Raw genomic sequence first — 15,825 nt, 5'->3', positions numbered from 1 at the left:
CCCTTTGCAATAAAGGCCAAGATACCATTGGCCTTCCTGATCACTTGCTGTACCTGCATACTAACCTTTTGTGTTTCATGCACAAGTACCCCCAGGTCCCGCTGTACTGCGGCACTTTGCAATCTTTCTCCATTGAAATAATAACTTGCTCTTTGATTTTTTCGGTCAAAGTGCATGACCTCACACTTCCCAACATTATACTCCATCTGTCAAATTTTTGCCCATTCACTTAACCTGTCTATGTCCTTTTGCAGATTTTTTGTGTCCTCTGCACACATTGCTTTTCCTCCCATCTTTGTATCGTCAGCAAACTTGGCTACATTACACTCAGTCCCTTCTTCCAACTCGTTAATATAGATTGGTCATATTGACGCTGGTGTGTATCTCAAACCCATTTACCTGCCTTGGCTCCATATCCCTCGATATCCCGACCCAATAAACTCGATCCATCTCAGTATAGGAAGCTCCAATTGACCCCCAGGATCCACAGACTTGGGGGAGAGAGTTCCCGATTCCCATCACCCTTTGTGTGAAGAAGTGCTTCCTGACATCACCCTGACCGGCCGGGCTCTCATTGTAAGGTCCTGCCCCTTGTTCTGGACTCCCCCACCTGAGGGAATAGTTTCTCTATCTACCCTCAATGTTCTGCACTCGAGGGAACACAAGCCCAGTCTGTGCAGCCTGCCCTCGGGATTTAACCCTTTATGTCCCGGTCATCATCATCTTCATCATAGGCAGTCCCTCGAAGTGAGTATGACTTGCTTCCACACCGATAAAGGACGAGTTCACAGGTGTCTCAATGAAGGACCCGAAGTACATCCTGAAGGGTGGAAGATGCCTGTGGGTGGATTGTTTAACGTGGGGTGACCGTTGTACACCAGCCACCACACGGGGCTTGACAGAGCGAGGTCTTGGTCCAGTGGCAAGGGTTAACCAGGACCACTGGAGACCTGCTCTGCTGCACAGACCCAGTGCGCTCACATATCGCAGTGTGGGCTGGTCCGTGCTGCCCCTGGGCCCCTCGCCTCTCCTGGGCCCGGAATTCACGCCTCTCCTGGGCCCCGAACTCTCGCCGCTCCTTCGCCCCGACCTCGCCGCTCCTGCTGTACCTGCCCACGCTCCAATCACCGACCCGGACCTTGATGACGTCACTCTTCACTGCCGTCGCCCTCCTGCACCAGCTCATACTGCTCCCTGAAGTAGTACACCTCCGCGCCGCTTCCTGAGGTCCCCACACTGCTCCCCGAGGCCTCCACACCACTCTCCGAGGCCCTGCTCCCCGAGGCCCTGCTCCCCGAGGTCTCCACACCACTCTCCGAGGCCCTGCTCCCCAAGGCCCTGCTCCCCGAGGTCACCACACTGCTCCCCGAGGTCCTGCTCCCCGAGGTCCCCACACCATTCTCCGAGGCCCTGCTCCCCGAGGCCCTGCTCCCCGAGGTCCCCACACTGCTCCCCAAGGCCCTGCTCCCCGAGGCCTCCATACCACTCTCCGAGGCCCTGCTCCCCGAGGCCCTGCTCCCCGAGGTCCCCACACTGCTCCCCAAGGCCCTGCTCCCCGAGGCCTCCATACCACTCTCCGAGGCCCTGCTCCCCGAGGCCCTGCTCCCCGAGGTCACCACACTGCTCCCCGAGGTCCTGCTCCCCGAGGTCCCCACACCACTCTCCGAGGCCCTGCTCCCCAAGGCCCTGTTCCCCGAGGCCTCCATACCACTCTCCGAGGCCCTGCTCCTCGAGGCCCTGCTCCCCGAGGCCCTGCTCCCCGAGGTCACCACACTGCTCCCCGAGGCCCTGCTCCCCGGGGCCCTGCTCCCCGAGGCCCTGCTCCCCGAGGCCCTGCTCCCCGAGGTCCCCACACTGCTCCCCGAGGTCACCACACTGCTCCCCGAGGTCACCACACTGCTCCCCGAGGCCCTGCTCCCCGAGGTCCCCACACTGCTCCCCGAGGTCACCACACTGCTCCCCGAGGCCCTGCTCCCCGGGGCCCTGCTCCCCGAGGTCCCCACACTGCTCCCCGAGGCCCTGCTCCCCGAGGCCCTGCTCCCCGAGGCCCTGCTCCCCGAGGTCCCCACACTGCTCCCCGAGGCCCTGCTCCCCAAGGCCCTGCTCCCTGAGGCCCTGCTCCCCGAGGTCCCCACACTGCTCCCCGAGGCCCTGCTCCCCGAGGTCCCCACACTGCTCCCCAAGACCCTGCTCCCCGAGGCCCTGCTCTCCGAGGTCCCCACACTGCTCCCCGAGGCCCTGCTCCCCGAGGTCCCCACACTGCTCCCCGAGGTCCCCACACTGCTCCCCGAGGCCCTGCTCCCCGAGGTCCCCACACTGCTCCCCGAGGTCCCCACACTGCTCCCCGAGGCCCTGCTCCCCGAGGTCCCCACACTGCTCCCCAAGGCCCTGCTCCCCGAGGCCCTGCTCTCCGAGGTCCCCACACTGCTCCCCGAGGCCCTGCTCCCCGAGGTCCCCACACTGCTCCCCGAGGTCCCCACACTGCTCCCCGAGGCCCTGCTCCCCGAGGTCCCCACACTGCTCCCCGAGGTCCCCACACTGCTCCCCGAGGCCCTGCTCCCCAAGGCCCTGCTCCCCGAGGTCCCCACACTGCTCCCCGAGGCCCTGCTCCCCGAGGTCCCCACACTGCTCCCCAAGGCCCTGTTCCCCGAGGCCTCCATACCACTCTCCGAGGCCCTGCTCCCCGAGGTCCCCACACTGCTCCCTGAGGTCCCCACACTGCTCCCCGAGGTCCCCACACTGCTCCCCGAGGTCCCCACACTGCTCCCCGAGGTCCCCACACTGCTCCCCGAGGTCCCCACACTGCTCCCCGAGGTCACCACACTGCTCCCCGAGGTCACCACACTGCTCCCCGAGGTCCCCACACTGCTCCCCGAGGCCCTGCTCCCCGAGGTCCCCACACTGCTCCCCAAGACCCTGCTCCCCGAGGCCCTGCTCTCCGAGGTCCCCACACTGCTCCCCGAGGCCCTGCTCCCCGAGGTCCCCACACTGCTCCCCGAGGTCCCCACACTGCTCCCCGAGGCCCTGCTCCCCGAGGTCCCCACACTGCTCCCCGAGGTCCCCACACTGCTCCCCGAGGCCCTGCTCCCCGAGGTCCCCACACTGCTCCCCAAGGCCCTGCTCCCCAAGGCCCTGCTCCCCGAGGCCTCCATACCACTCTCCGAGGCCCTGCTCCCCGAGGCCCTGCTCCCCGAGGTCACCACACTGCTCCCCGAGGTCCTGCTCCCCGAGGTCCCCACACCACTCTCCGAGGCCCTGCTCCCCAAGGCCCTGTTCCCCGAGGCCTCCATACCACTCTCCGAGGCCCTGCTCCCCGAGGCCCTGCTCCCCGAGGCCCTGCTCCCCGAGGTCACCACACTGCTCCCCGAGGCCCTGCTCCCCGGGGCCCTGCTCCCCGAGGCCCTGCTCCCCAAGGCCCTGCTCCCCGAGGTCCCCACACTGCTCCCCGAGGTCACCACACTGCTCCCCGAGGTCACCACACTGCTCCCCGAGGCCCTGCTCCCCGAGGCCCTGCTCCCCGAGGTCCCCACACTGCTCCCCGAGGTCACCACACTGCTCCCCGAGGCCCTGCTCCCCGGGGCCCTGCTCCCCGAGGTCCCCACACTGCTCCCCGAGGCCCTGCTCCCCGAGGCCCTGCTCCCCGAGGCCCTGCTCCCCGAGGTCCCCACACTGCTCCCCGAGGCCCTGCTCCCCAAGGCCCTGCTCCCTGAGGCCCTGCTCCCCGAGGTCCCCACACTGCTCCCCGAGGCCCTGCTCCCCGAGGTCCCCACACTGCTCCCCAAGACCCTGCTCCCCGAGGCCCTGCTCTCCGAGGTCCCCACACTGCTCCCCGAGGTCCCCACACTGCTCCCCGAGGTCCCCACACTGCTCCCCGAGGCCCTGCTCCCCGAGGTCCCCACACTGCTCCCCGAGGTCCCCACACTGCTCCCCGAGGCCCTGCTCCCCGAGGTCCCCACACTGCTCCCCGAGGCCCTGCTCCCCAAGGTCCCCACACTGCTCCCCAAGGCCCTGCTCCCCGAGGCCCTGCTCTCCGAGGTCCCCACACTGCTCCCCGAGGCCCTGCTCCCCGAGGTCCCCACACTGCTCCCCGAGGTCCCCACACTGCTCCCCGAGGCCCTGCTCCCCGAGGTCCCCACACTGCTCCCCGAGGTCCCCACACTGCTCCCCGAGGCCCTGCTCCCCAAGGCCCTGCTCCCCGAGGTCCCCACACTGCTCCCCGAGGCCCTGCTCCCCGAGGTCCCCACACTGCTCCCCAAGGCCCTGTTCCCCGAGGCCTCCATACCACTCTCCGAGGCCCTGCTCCCCGAGGTCCCCACACTGCTCCCCGAGGTCCCCACACTGCTCCCCGAGGTCACCACACTGCTCCCCGAGGTCACCACACTGCTCCCCGAGGTCCCCACACTGCTCCCCGAGGTCCCCACACTGCTCCCCGAGGTCACCACACTGCTCCCCGAGGTCACCACACTGCTCCCCGAGGCCCTGCTCCCCGAGGTCCCCACACTGCTCCCCGAGGCCCTGCTCCCCGAGGTCCCCACACTGCTCCCCAAGGCCCTGCTCCCCGAGGCCTCCACACTGCTACCCAAGGCCCTGTTCCCCAAGGCCTCCATACCACTCTCCGAGGCCCTGCTCCCCGAGGTCCCCACACTGCTCCCCGAGGCCCTGCTCCCCGAGGTCCCCACACTGCTCCCCGAGGCCTTGCTCCCCGAGGTCCCCACACTGCTCCCCGAGGTCCCCACACTGCTCCCCGAGGTCCCCACACTGCTCCCCGAGGTCCCCACACTGCTCCCCGAGGTCTCCACACTGCTCCCCGAGGTCCCCACACTGCTCCCCGAGGTCCCCACACTGCTCCCCGAGGTCACCACACTGCTCCCCGAGGCCCTGCTCCCCGAGGTCCCCACACTGCTCCCCGAGGTCTCCACACTGCTCCCCGAGGTCTCCACACTGCTCCCCGAGGTCCCCACACTGCTCCCCGAGGTCTCCACACTGCTCCCCGAGGTCCCCACACTGCTCTCCAAGGCCCTGCTCCCCGAGGCCTCCATACCACTCTCCGAGGCCCTGCTCCCCGAGGTCCCCACACTGCTCCCCGAGGCCCTGCTCCCCGAGGCCCTGCTCCCCGAGGCCCTGCTCCCCGAGGCCCTGCTCCCCGAGGTCCTGCTCCCCGAGGCCCTGCTCCCCGAGGTCCTGCTCCCCGAGGCCCTGCTCCCCGAGGCCCTGCTCCCCGAGGTCCTGCTCCTCGAGGTCCTGCTCCCCGAGGCCCCCACGTCTCTCCCCGGGGCCTCCACGCTGCTCGCTGGCAGCCGCTTGCCAAGGCCTCCACACCGCTCCTCGAGGGGCGGGGCCCAGGACTGGACGCAGGGTCCACACGGGGTCTGACCCGAGCTGTGTCCAGCTGCAACATAAAACTGTCAACGTATGGCTGACTCAAAAGCTCCCCACGATAATTGCTGCCAGTTTGGTTCCTGCTGCCATTTGCTTCCATTGTTACTCATGTTCCACAAAATAAAATAACACAAGAATTGTCTCTGTAATTTAGACATGTTCGATAATTGTGTCTGACACACACTCCCATTCAAATAAATGTGTGCAATAATTGTATGGTGAAGAAACAATTTCTATAATAAAAATGGGTTTGATTAGTTCATCGTTTTGTTTTATTCATTTGCAAACTAATCAACCTTCATTTATTCGTTCCTGGGATGTGGGTGTATCTGGCAAGGCCGGCATTTATTGCCCATCCCTAATTGCCCCTTGAGAAGGTGGTGGTGAGCCGCCTTCTTGAACCGCTGCAGTCCGTGTGGTGAAGGTGCTCCCACAGTGCTGTTAGGGAGGGAGTTCCAGGATTGTGACCCAGCGACGATGAAGGAACGGCCGATATATTTCCCAGTCGGGATGGTGTGTGACTGGGAGGGGAACGTGGAGGTGGTGGTGTTCCCATGCACCTGCTGCCCTTGTCCTTCTAGGGGGTAGAGGTCGCGGGTTTGGGAGGTGCTGCCGAAGAAGCCTTGGCGAGTTGCTGCAGTGCATCTTGTAGATGGTGCACACTGCAGCCAGGGGGCGCCGGTGGTGGAGGGAGTGAGTGTTGGAGGTGGTGGAGGGAGTGAGTGTTGGAGGTGGTGGAGGGAGTGAGTGTTGGAGGTGGTGGAGGGAGTGAGTGTTGGAGGTGGTGGAGGGAATTTCAAAGAAAATGTGGGTATTTCTTCTATGAGTGAGTTTGAAGTTTTTTAATTTGTTCTCAGGTTGTGGAGAGACTGGAGAAGCTGGGATTGTTCCCAGAGCGGAGAAGGTTAAGGGGAGATTTAATCGAGGTGTTTAAAATCATGAGCGATTTTGAAGTAAATCAGGAGAACCTGTTCCCCGGGGCAGGAGGGCCGGTAACCAGAGGGACACAGATTGACGATAATCGGCGATGGAACCAGAGGGGGAGATGGGGAGAATGTGTTTACGCAGCGAGTTGTTGTGATCGGGAACGCGCTGCCTGAAAGGGCGGTGGGAGCAGATTCAATAGTAACTTTCAAACCGGGAATTGGGTAAATACTGGAAGGGGAAAGATTAGCCGGGCTGTGGGGAAAGAGCGGGACAATAACAACTTATATTTATATAGCAGCTTTAATGTAGTAACAGGTCCCAAGGTGCTTCACAGAGTGTTTTAAGACAAAACAAAAATTTGACACTGAGCCAACATAAAAAGAAATTATGGCAGGTGACCAAAAGCTTGGTTAAAGAGGGACGTTTTAAGGAGCGTCTTGAAGGAGGAAAGAGAGGCGGAGAGGTTTAGGGAGGGAGTTCCAGAGCTTGGGGCCCAGGCAACAGAAGGCACGGCCACCGATGGTGGAGCGATTATAATCAGTGATGGTCAGGAGGACAGAATTAGAGGAGCACAGACATCTTGGGGGGGTTGTGGGGCTGGAGGAGATTACAGAGATAGGGAGGGGGCGAGGCCAGGGAGGGATTTGAAAACAAGGATGAGAATTTTGAAATCTTAGCGTTGCTTAACCGGGAGCCAATGTAGATCAGCGAGCACAGGGGCGATGGGTGAGCGGGACTGGGTGCGAGTTAGGACACGGGGCAGCGAGCACAGGGGGTGATGGGTGAGTGGGACTTTAGTGCGAGTTAGGACACGGGGCAGCGAGCACAGGGGGCGATGGGTGAGCGGGACTGGGTGCGAGTTAGGACACGGGGCAGTGAGCACAGGGGGTGATGGGTGAGTGGGACTTTAGTGCGAGTTAGGACACGGGGCAGTGAGCACAGGGGGTGATGGGTGAGTGGGACTTTAATGCGAGTTAGGACACGGGACAGCGAGCACAGGGGGTGATGGTTGAGTGGAACTGGGTGCGTGTTAGGACACGGGGCAGCGAGCACAGGGGCGATGGGTGAGTGGGACTTTAGTGCGAGTTAGGACACGGGGCAGCGAGCACAGGGGCGATGGATGAGTGGGACTTTAGTGTGAGTTAGGACACGGGGCAGCCGAGTTTTGAATCACCTCTAGTTTACCTGGGGTAGAATGTGGGAGGCCAGCCAGGAGTGTGTTGGAGTAGTCAGGTCTCGAGGTAACAAAGGCATGGATGAGGGTTTCAGCAGCGGATGAGCTGAGGCAGGGGCGGAGACGGGCGATGGTACAGAGGTGGAAATAGGCGGTCTTAGTTATGCTGCAGGTAAGTGGTCGACAGCTCATTTCAGGGTCAGATATGACCCCGAGGTTGATGCTGCCTGAAAGGGCGGTGATGGTGGAGAGAGGGATGGAGTCGGTGGCTGGGGAACGGAGTTTGTGGGGGGGACCCAAAACAATGGCTTCAGTCTTCCCAATATTTAATTGGAGAAAATTTCTGCCCATCCAGAACTGGATGTGGGACAAGCAGTCTGACAATTTAGAGAGCGTGGAGGGGTGGAGAGAAGTGGAGGGTGAGGTAGAGCTGGGTGTCGGCAGCGTACATGTGGAAACTAACGTTGTGTTTACGGAAGATGTCGCCAAGGGGCAACGTGTAAATGAGAAATAGGAGGGGGCCAAGGATCACCATCATCACCATAGGCAGTCCCTCGGAATCGAGGAAGACTTGCTTCCACTCTAACAGTGAGTTCTCAGGTGGCTGAACAGTCCAATACGAGAGCCACAGTCCCTGTCACAGGTGGGACAGACAGTGGTTGAGGGAAGGGGAGGGTGGGACTGGTTTGCCGCACGCTCCTTCCGCTGCCTGCGCTTGGTTTCTGCATGTTCTCGGCGATGAGACTCGAGGTGCTCAGCTCCCTCCCCGATGCACTTCCTCCACTTAGGGCGGTCTTTGGCCAGGGACTCCCAGGTGTCAGTGGGGATGTTACACTTTATCAGGGAGGCTTTGAGGGTGTCCCTGTAACGTTTCCTCTGTCCACCTTGGGCTCACTTGTGTCGGGCATGTGGACAATGTGGCCCACCCAGCAGAGCTGATCAAGTGTGGTCAGTGCTTCAATGCTGGGGATGTTGGCCTTGTCGAGGACGCCAATGTTGGTGCGTCTGTCCTCCCAGGGGATTTGTAGGATCTTGCGGAGACATCGTTGGTGGTATTTCTTTGGTGGTATTTCTCCAGCGATTTGAGATGTCTACTGTACATGGGGGACACCAGAGGTAACGATGGGGGGGGGGGGGAAGAGAAGCTGTTGCAGGGGATTCTCTGACTACGATGAGATGGATAAGAATGGAACCAGGCGAGTGCAGTCCCACCCAGCTGGACCATGGTGGAGAGGTGTTGGAGGAGGAACCAGGCGAGTGCAGTCCCACCCAGCTGGACCATGGTGGAGAGGTGTTGGAGGATGGAACCAGGCGAGTGCAGTCCCACCCAGCTGGACCATGGTGGAGAGGTGTTGGAGGATGGAACCAGGCGAGTGCAGTCCCACCCAGCTGGACCATGGTGGAGAGGTGTTGGAGGATGGAACCAGGCGAGTGCAGTCCCACCCAGCTGGACCATGGTGGAGAGGTGTTGGAGGATGGAACCAGCCGAGTGCAGTCCCACCCAGCTGGACCATGGTGGAGAGGTGTTGGAGGAGGATGGAACCAGGCGAGTGCAGTCCCACCCAGCTGGACGAGGGTGGAGAGGTGTTGGAGGATGGAACCAGGCGAGTGCAGTCCCACCCAGCTGGACGAGGGTGGAGAGGTGTTGGAGGATGGAACCAGGTGAGTGCAGTCCCACCCAGCTGGACCATGGTGGAGAGGTGTTGGAGGAGGATGGAACCAGGCGAGTGCAGTCCCACCCAGCTGGACCATGGTGGAGAGGTGTTGGAGGAGGATGGAACCAGGCGAGTGCAGTCCCACCCAGCTGGACGAGGGTGGAGAGGTGTTGGAGGATGGAACCAGGCGAGTGCAGTCCCACCCAGCTGGACGAGGGTGGAGAGGTGTTGGAGGAGGATGGAACCAGGCGAGTGCAGTCCCACCCAGCTGGACGAGGGTGGAGAGGTGTTGGAGGAGGATGGAGTGGTCGACCATGTCAGAGGCTGCAGACAGGTCCAGGAGGACGAGGAGGAATAGCTTGCGTTTGTCACACTCACAAATGATATAATTTCTGATTTTGTTGAGAGCTGTTTCGGGACTGTGGCAGGGTCGGTAACCAGATTGGACGGATTCAAACATGGAATTGTGGGAAAATGGGCATGGATTTAGAAGGCCACAACACGTTCAGGGACTTTGGCGAGGGAAGGGAGGCTGGAGATGGGGCGGTAGTTTGCAAGGACGGAGGGGTTGAGGCTTGCTATTTTGAGGAGAGGGGTGATGACGGCAGATTTGAGGGAGAGGGGCACGGTACCTGAGGAGAGAGAACCGTTAACAATGTCGGCTAACATGGGGGCCAGGAAAGGAAGTTGGATGGCCAGCAGTTTGCTGGGAATAGGGTCAAGGGAGCAGGAAGTGGGTCTCATGGGCAGGATGTGCTCGGAAAGGTCATGAGGCGAGATCGGAGAGAAACTGGAGAGAGACGCGAGGTCAGAGCTCGGGCAGGGGGGAGCCTCAGAGGGAGTTTGGTCCGATGGGCTTGGGGAAGGTCGGGAGCTGGCAGTGACAGCGGGTCGGAGGGTCTCAATCTGTGAGACAAAGAAGTCCACGAGCTCCTCGCACTTGCTGTTGGAGGTGAGGGTGGAGGGAGGGGAGAGGGGTTTAAGGAGATGGTTAGCAGTAAGGATGAGTGGCCAGCGGTTATCTGCATTCCAGAATGATCCTGGAATGGTGAGTGGTCGGATCGTTCTGTCACCGAGCTGGCATAGGACGATGGGCCGAATGGCCTCCTCCTGTACCGTGAGATTTGATGATGGTTAAAAAAAAACCTCCGTTGAAAGATGGATCAGAGAACTGTCTAATGCAGATAATAATCATCGACGCACAGCAATTTGCTGCTTTACATCTTCCAACCCTTTCCGGAACAATCTCCAACAGGTTTCAGCGTTTGTTCTCATTGTATTATTCTGGCTCTCCCCCCACTAATCGGAGTGAGCAACTCACAGCTTCTGGCAGTGGAAACAACTATCCAGTTCCTGGTCCGATTGCCTCTGGCTCTTGGCTAAGACCCTGCTCCTGGCAACCCTGCTTCCATTGTGCATTGTGAGCTATGCATCTTAATGCAGTAAGGTAACAGCACTCGAATCGTTCAGAAGATTGAGCTGACAAAGTGGGACCGACAGTTTGTGTGTAAGTGATCTTCTGAGGTCAGACTGGGTTATAACTCTTCCTTTCTCTGTTCATCACAGAATCTCACAGCACAGGAGGCCATTGGGCCCACTGCGTCTGTGACAGCGCGATCCAATTATACACTCCCCCCTGCTCGCTCCCCACAGACCTGTACATTTTTCCTTCATGCCTGGAACCATTGTATTAAATCACCTCCGCACTCTCTCTAAGGCCTTCACATCCTTCCTAAAGTGCAGGGCCCAGAATTGGACACAATACTCCAGCAGGGACCTAACCAGTGTTTTATAAAGGTTTAGCATAATCTCCTTGCTTTTGTACTCTATGCCTCTATTTATGAAGCCCAGGATCCCGTAAGCTTTTTTAACCGCTTTCTCAACCTGCCCTGCCACCTTCAGTGATTTGTTTACACATACCCCCGGGTCTCACTGTTCATGAACCCCCTTTAGCACTGTACCCTTAATTTATATTGTCTCTCCTCAGTCTTCCTACCAAAATGAATCACGTCGCACATCTCTGCGTTAAACTTCAGCTATCACGTGTCTTCCTCAATGTTAACGACATTTCTGAGTTTCGTGTCATCTGAAGACTTTAAAATGATGCACTGTCCACCCAAGTCCAGGTCATTGATATATATCAACACGAGCAGTGGTCCCAGCACTGAGCCCTGGGGTCATCACTGTAACCTTCCCTCCTGTCTGACAAAGATCTGTTCACGCTCCTCTCTGCTTTCTGACTCTGACAGTATTATATCCTCACTGCCACTGCCCTCCAATCCCATGGGCTTTCGACGTCAGGGCTGAGCTGCACTCAAATTGTACAGATGCTTAGCTGAGACACGGGGACAGAGAGTTTGTGTGCAAGTGATATTCTGGTGAAGGCCAGGGTATTCCATTCTCTAATCATCAAAAACATCCAGAAAATTCAACAGGGAAGGAACGGCAATGAGCCTTTGGTGCTGGAGCGGGAGAATGATGTCAAACCTCTCTGGGTCAGTCGGACTGACAGCTTCCTGATTAATTGTAGTCTACATTTCTGTGAGCAGGCAGCGGCCAGTGTGAAAGTGAAGTACATTCCACACAGGAACACTCGATGCGTCAATGATTATTTCCCAGTGAGGTTTAGTTGTGCAGTAACTCACCGAACGGCCCCTCTCCCCTGGAGGACCAGGATCACCAGCTTCACCCGTCTCACCCTGGCAACACAAAACAACATCAATCAGCAACAACACTTGGCATTCACATAGCGCCTGTATCGAGTAAAACCTCCGAAAGCACTTCACAGGAGCGTAAATCAGAGAGTCTGACACCAAGACACACAAAGAGATGTTAGCACAGGCTTAATCAAAGAGGTAGGTTTTAAGGAGCGTCTTAAAGGAGAGAGAGAGAGATAGAGAGGGGGAGAGGTTTAGGGAGGAGTTCCAGATCCTGGGGCCCAGGCGGCTGAAGGCACGACCAGCGATAGGGGAGCGATGGAAATCGGGCGATGCTCAAATGGCCAGAATTGGAGGAGCGTAGAGATCTCGGGGGGTTGTGGGGCTGGAGGAGGTTACAGAGATAGAGAGGGGCGAGGCCATAGACGGATTTGAAAACAAGGATGAGAATTTTTAAATCGAGGCGATGCCAGAGCGGGAGCCAATGTAGGTCACTGAGCACAGGGGGTGATGGGTCAATGGGACTGGGTGTGAGTTAGGACACGGTCAGTGAGCACAGGGGGTGATGGGTCAATGGGACTGGGTGTGAGTTAGGACATGGTCAGTGAGCACAGGGGGTGATGGGTCAATGGGACTGGGTGTGAGTTAGGACACGGTCAGTGAGCACAGGGGGTGATGGGTCAATGGGACTGGGTGTGAGTTAGGACACGGTCAGTGAGCACAGGGGGTGATGGGTCAATGGGACTGGGTGTGAGTTAGGACACGGTCAGTGAGCATAGGGGGTGATGGGTCAATGGGACTGGGTGTGAGTTAGGACACGGTCAGTGAGCACAGGGGGTGATGGGTCAATGGGACTGGGTGTGAGTTAGGACACGGTCAGTAAGCACAGGGAGTGATGGGTCAATGGAGCTGGGTGTGAGTTAGGACACGGTCAGTGAGCACAGGGGGTGATGGGTCAATGGGACTGGGTGTGAGTTAGGACACGGTCACTGAGCACAGGGGGTGATGGGTCAATGGGACTGGGTGTGAGTTAGGACACGGTCAGAGAGCACAGGGGGTGATGGGTCAATGGGACTGGGTGTGAGTTAGGACATGGTCAGTGAGCACAGGGGGTGATGGGTCAATGGGACTGGGTGTGAGTTAGGACATGGTCAGTGAGCACAGGGGGTGATGGGTCAGTGGGACTGGGTGTGAGTTAGGACACGGTCAGTGAGCACAGAGGGTGATGGGGGAATGGGACTGGGTGTGAGTTAGGACACGGTCAGTGAGCACAGGGGGTGATGGGGGAATGGGACTGGGTGTGAGTTAGGACACGGTCAGTGAGCACAGGGGGTGATGGGTCAGTGGGACTGGGTGTGAGTTAGGACACGGGATCTGAATGTGATCCAGTTTCCGGAGGGTGGAAGGCGAGAGACCAGTCAGGAGAGCGTTGGAATAATTTAAAAAACAAAATTAAAAAGATAATCTTAGTACGGGCAAAAAGCATTTCCAGTGTTAATCCCACGATCCTGCATTTGGAAGCACCTGTTGAAGGAAGGGGGAATTACCCGTCTCCAGTGATTCTCCAACACACACTGATAATGTTGACCAATCACAGCGATCGATCTCCGTCAATGAGACTCCCAGAGACCCAGACACGAGGTGAGGAAGCCCCCAGTGGGGGAGAGCTTTGGGACCCAGAGGCCCAAATTCCCCTGTTCCCCCCGAGCTCGCGACACCCCCCACACGGCATGGCTCCAATGGCATGGACCTTACAGCTGTGTCAGGTGCTGCAGAAGCTGGGGGGTTGTCGGGTAGGAGGGGTGTGGGCGAGAAGACTGTGGGCACTGGGACACTTACTTTGGGACTTGATTCCGGTTTCTTCAGCTCGTTGACTGAGCTCGAAACGGTAATCTGTTTGGATTCACCGGCTAAAGCTCACAAGGGTTTGCCCACAGTGATGCTTAATTATTGTTAATAATAATTGTTATTGTAAAGCTTTGTGAATCTGCGGATACTGAGAGGGTAAATTCACTCCACGATTCACTCCATCCTCAAACAATTGCGATCCCGATCCGGATTGCTCGCAGGAATGATGGTGGTGACCCGTCTATGTTGGAAGGAGTGATGTCGATCTGACTCCTTGCCTTCCAACCCTCTCTGTCCATCACTGATTGGTCTGAATATAATTACACTGCGGCGAAGTGAGCTCAAACACATCGAGACAAGTCTGGGATTGGTGGGAGCACAACTGGGAAACGGTGCAGCTAGTTAACTCTGTCTACTGGTGTACCATGTGTTCCGGTCCCCCAACAAGTGGAAACATCTTCTCCAGGTCTACTCTTTCATAATCTTAAAGCCCTCGATCAGGTTCCCCCTCAGCCTTCTTTATTCTCGAGGGAAGAGCCCCAGGTAATATGGTGACCAGAACTGTGCACGGTGCTCCCAGTGTGGTCTAACCCAGGTATATGGAGACCAGAACTGTACACGGTGCTCCAAGTGTGATCTAACCCAGGTATATGGAGACCAGAACTGTGTACAGTGCTCCCAGTGTGATCTAACCCAGGTATATGGAGACCAGAACTGTACACAGTGCTCCCAATGTGGTCTAACCCAGGTATATGGTGACCAGAACTGTGCACAGTGCTCCCAGTGTGATCTAACCCAGGTATATGGAGACCAGAACTGTACACGGTGCTCCAAGTGTGATCTAACCCAGGTATATGGAGACCAGAACTGTGTACACTGCTCCCAGTGTTGTCTAACCCAGGTATATGGAGACCAGAACTGTGCACAGTGCTCCAAGTGTGGTCTAACCCAGGTATATGGAGACCAGAACTGTGCACAGTGCTCCAAGTGTGATCTAACCCAGGTATATGGAGACCAGAACTGTACACGGTGCTCCCAGTGTGGTCTAACCCAGGTATATGGAGACCAGAACTGTGCACAGTGCTCCAAGTGTGGTCTAACCCAGGTCTATGAGAGCAGAACTGCGCACAGTGCTCCCAGTGTGGTCTAACCAAGATTCTATACATGTTTAACATCATATCTCGGCTTTTCAATTCTATCTCTCTAGAAATGAATCCTGTTTGCTTTTTATGGCCCTATTAACCTGTGTGGCTACTTTCAATGATTTGTGAACACGTACCCCTCTCTGTTTGGGGAGAGGATCTGCGATGGTGAGTGTGGTCGGGGGTGTAACATTATTTTAGTCGTGGACTACAAGACATTGAGCTGCAGCGAACGCAAAGACCGAAAGGAGGACTGGGAGAGTATCTCACCTTCTCACCGACACCACCAGGTGAGCCGATCGCACCCGACGGACCTTGAGCCCCCTGCAAAACACACACACAATGTGGAGAGTTACCCGGGAAGGTTTATCACACACAGCGCTTGAAAGCTTTGTTTGGTTTGTACTTACATCAGCTCCGCTGGGGCCCTGGGGTCCTCGTGGGCCTGGGGGTCCTGGAGGTCCCTGGGTGGAAGAAGATCGTTGAAGGCATTATTACCCAGATTCTGTGATCGCAGTAACTAATTACCAGAGACCGGCATTGAATAAAGAGTTTGTGTAGTTACCGTGTCACTGAACTACCAACATTACTCATACATGGGGCGCCTAATGGGAAATGCTGCGATAAAAACATAAGAAATAGGAGCAGGAGTCGGCCATTTGGCCCCTCGAGCCTGCTCCGCCATTCAATAAGATCATGGCTGATCCGATCATGGACTCAGCTCCACTTCCCGATACCCTTCACTCCCTTATCGCTCAAAAATCTGTCTATCTCCACCTTAAATATATTCAATGTCCCAGCCTCCACAGCTCCCTGGGGCAGAGAATTCCACAGATTTACAACCCTCTGAGAGAAGAAATTCCTCCTCATCTCAGTTTTAAATGGGCGGCCCCTTATTCTGAGACTATGTCCCCTAGTTTTAGTTTCCCCTATGAGTGGAAATATCTTCTCTGCATCCACCTTGTTGAGCCCCCTCATTATCTTATACGTTTCGATAAGATCACCTCTCATTCTTCTGAACTCCAATGTATATAGGCCCAACC

General features: G+C 57.7%; 1 protein-coding gene across 1 annotated transcript in view; it reads right to left on the bottom strand.

Moving 5' to 3' along the window:
• The window catches only part of LOC139252381 (collagen alpha-1(XI) chain-like), a 185,891-nt gene that overhangs the window by 81,524 nt on the left and 88,542 nt on the right, over positions 1-15,825 (bottom strand). The window contains exons 10-12 of the mRNA XM_070873364.1: positions 15,193-15,246; positions 15,053-15,106; positions 11,781-11,834 (exon numbers count right to left, since the gene is read on the bottom strand). Coding sequence (XP_070729465.1) covers positions 11,781-11,834; positions 15,053-15,106; positions 15,193-15,246 — 162 coding nt within the window. The remainder of the gene's footprint in view (positions 1-11,780; positions 11,835-15,052; positions 15,107-15,192; positions 15,247-15,825) is intronic.

Source organism: Pristiophorus japonicus, unplaced genomic scaffold (genome assembly GCF_044704955.1).
Source record: "Pristiophorus japonicus isolate sPriJap1 unplaced genomic scaffold, sPriJap1.hap1 HAP1_SCAFFOLD_462, whole genome shotgun sequence".
Lineage (NCBI taxonomy): Eukaryota > Metazoa > Chordata > Chondrichthyes > Pristiophoridae > Pristiophorus > Pristiophorus japonicus.
The sequence above is the reverse complement of the archived record's forward strand: the minus strand, read 5'-3'. Positions and strand labels throughout refer to the sequence as shown.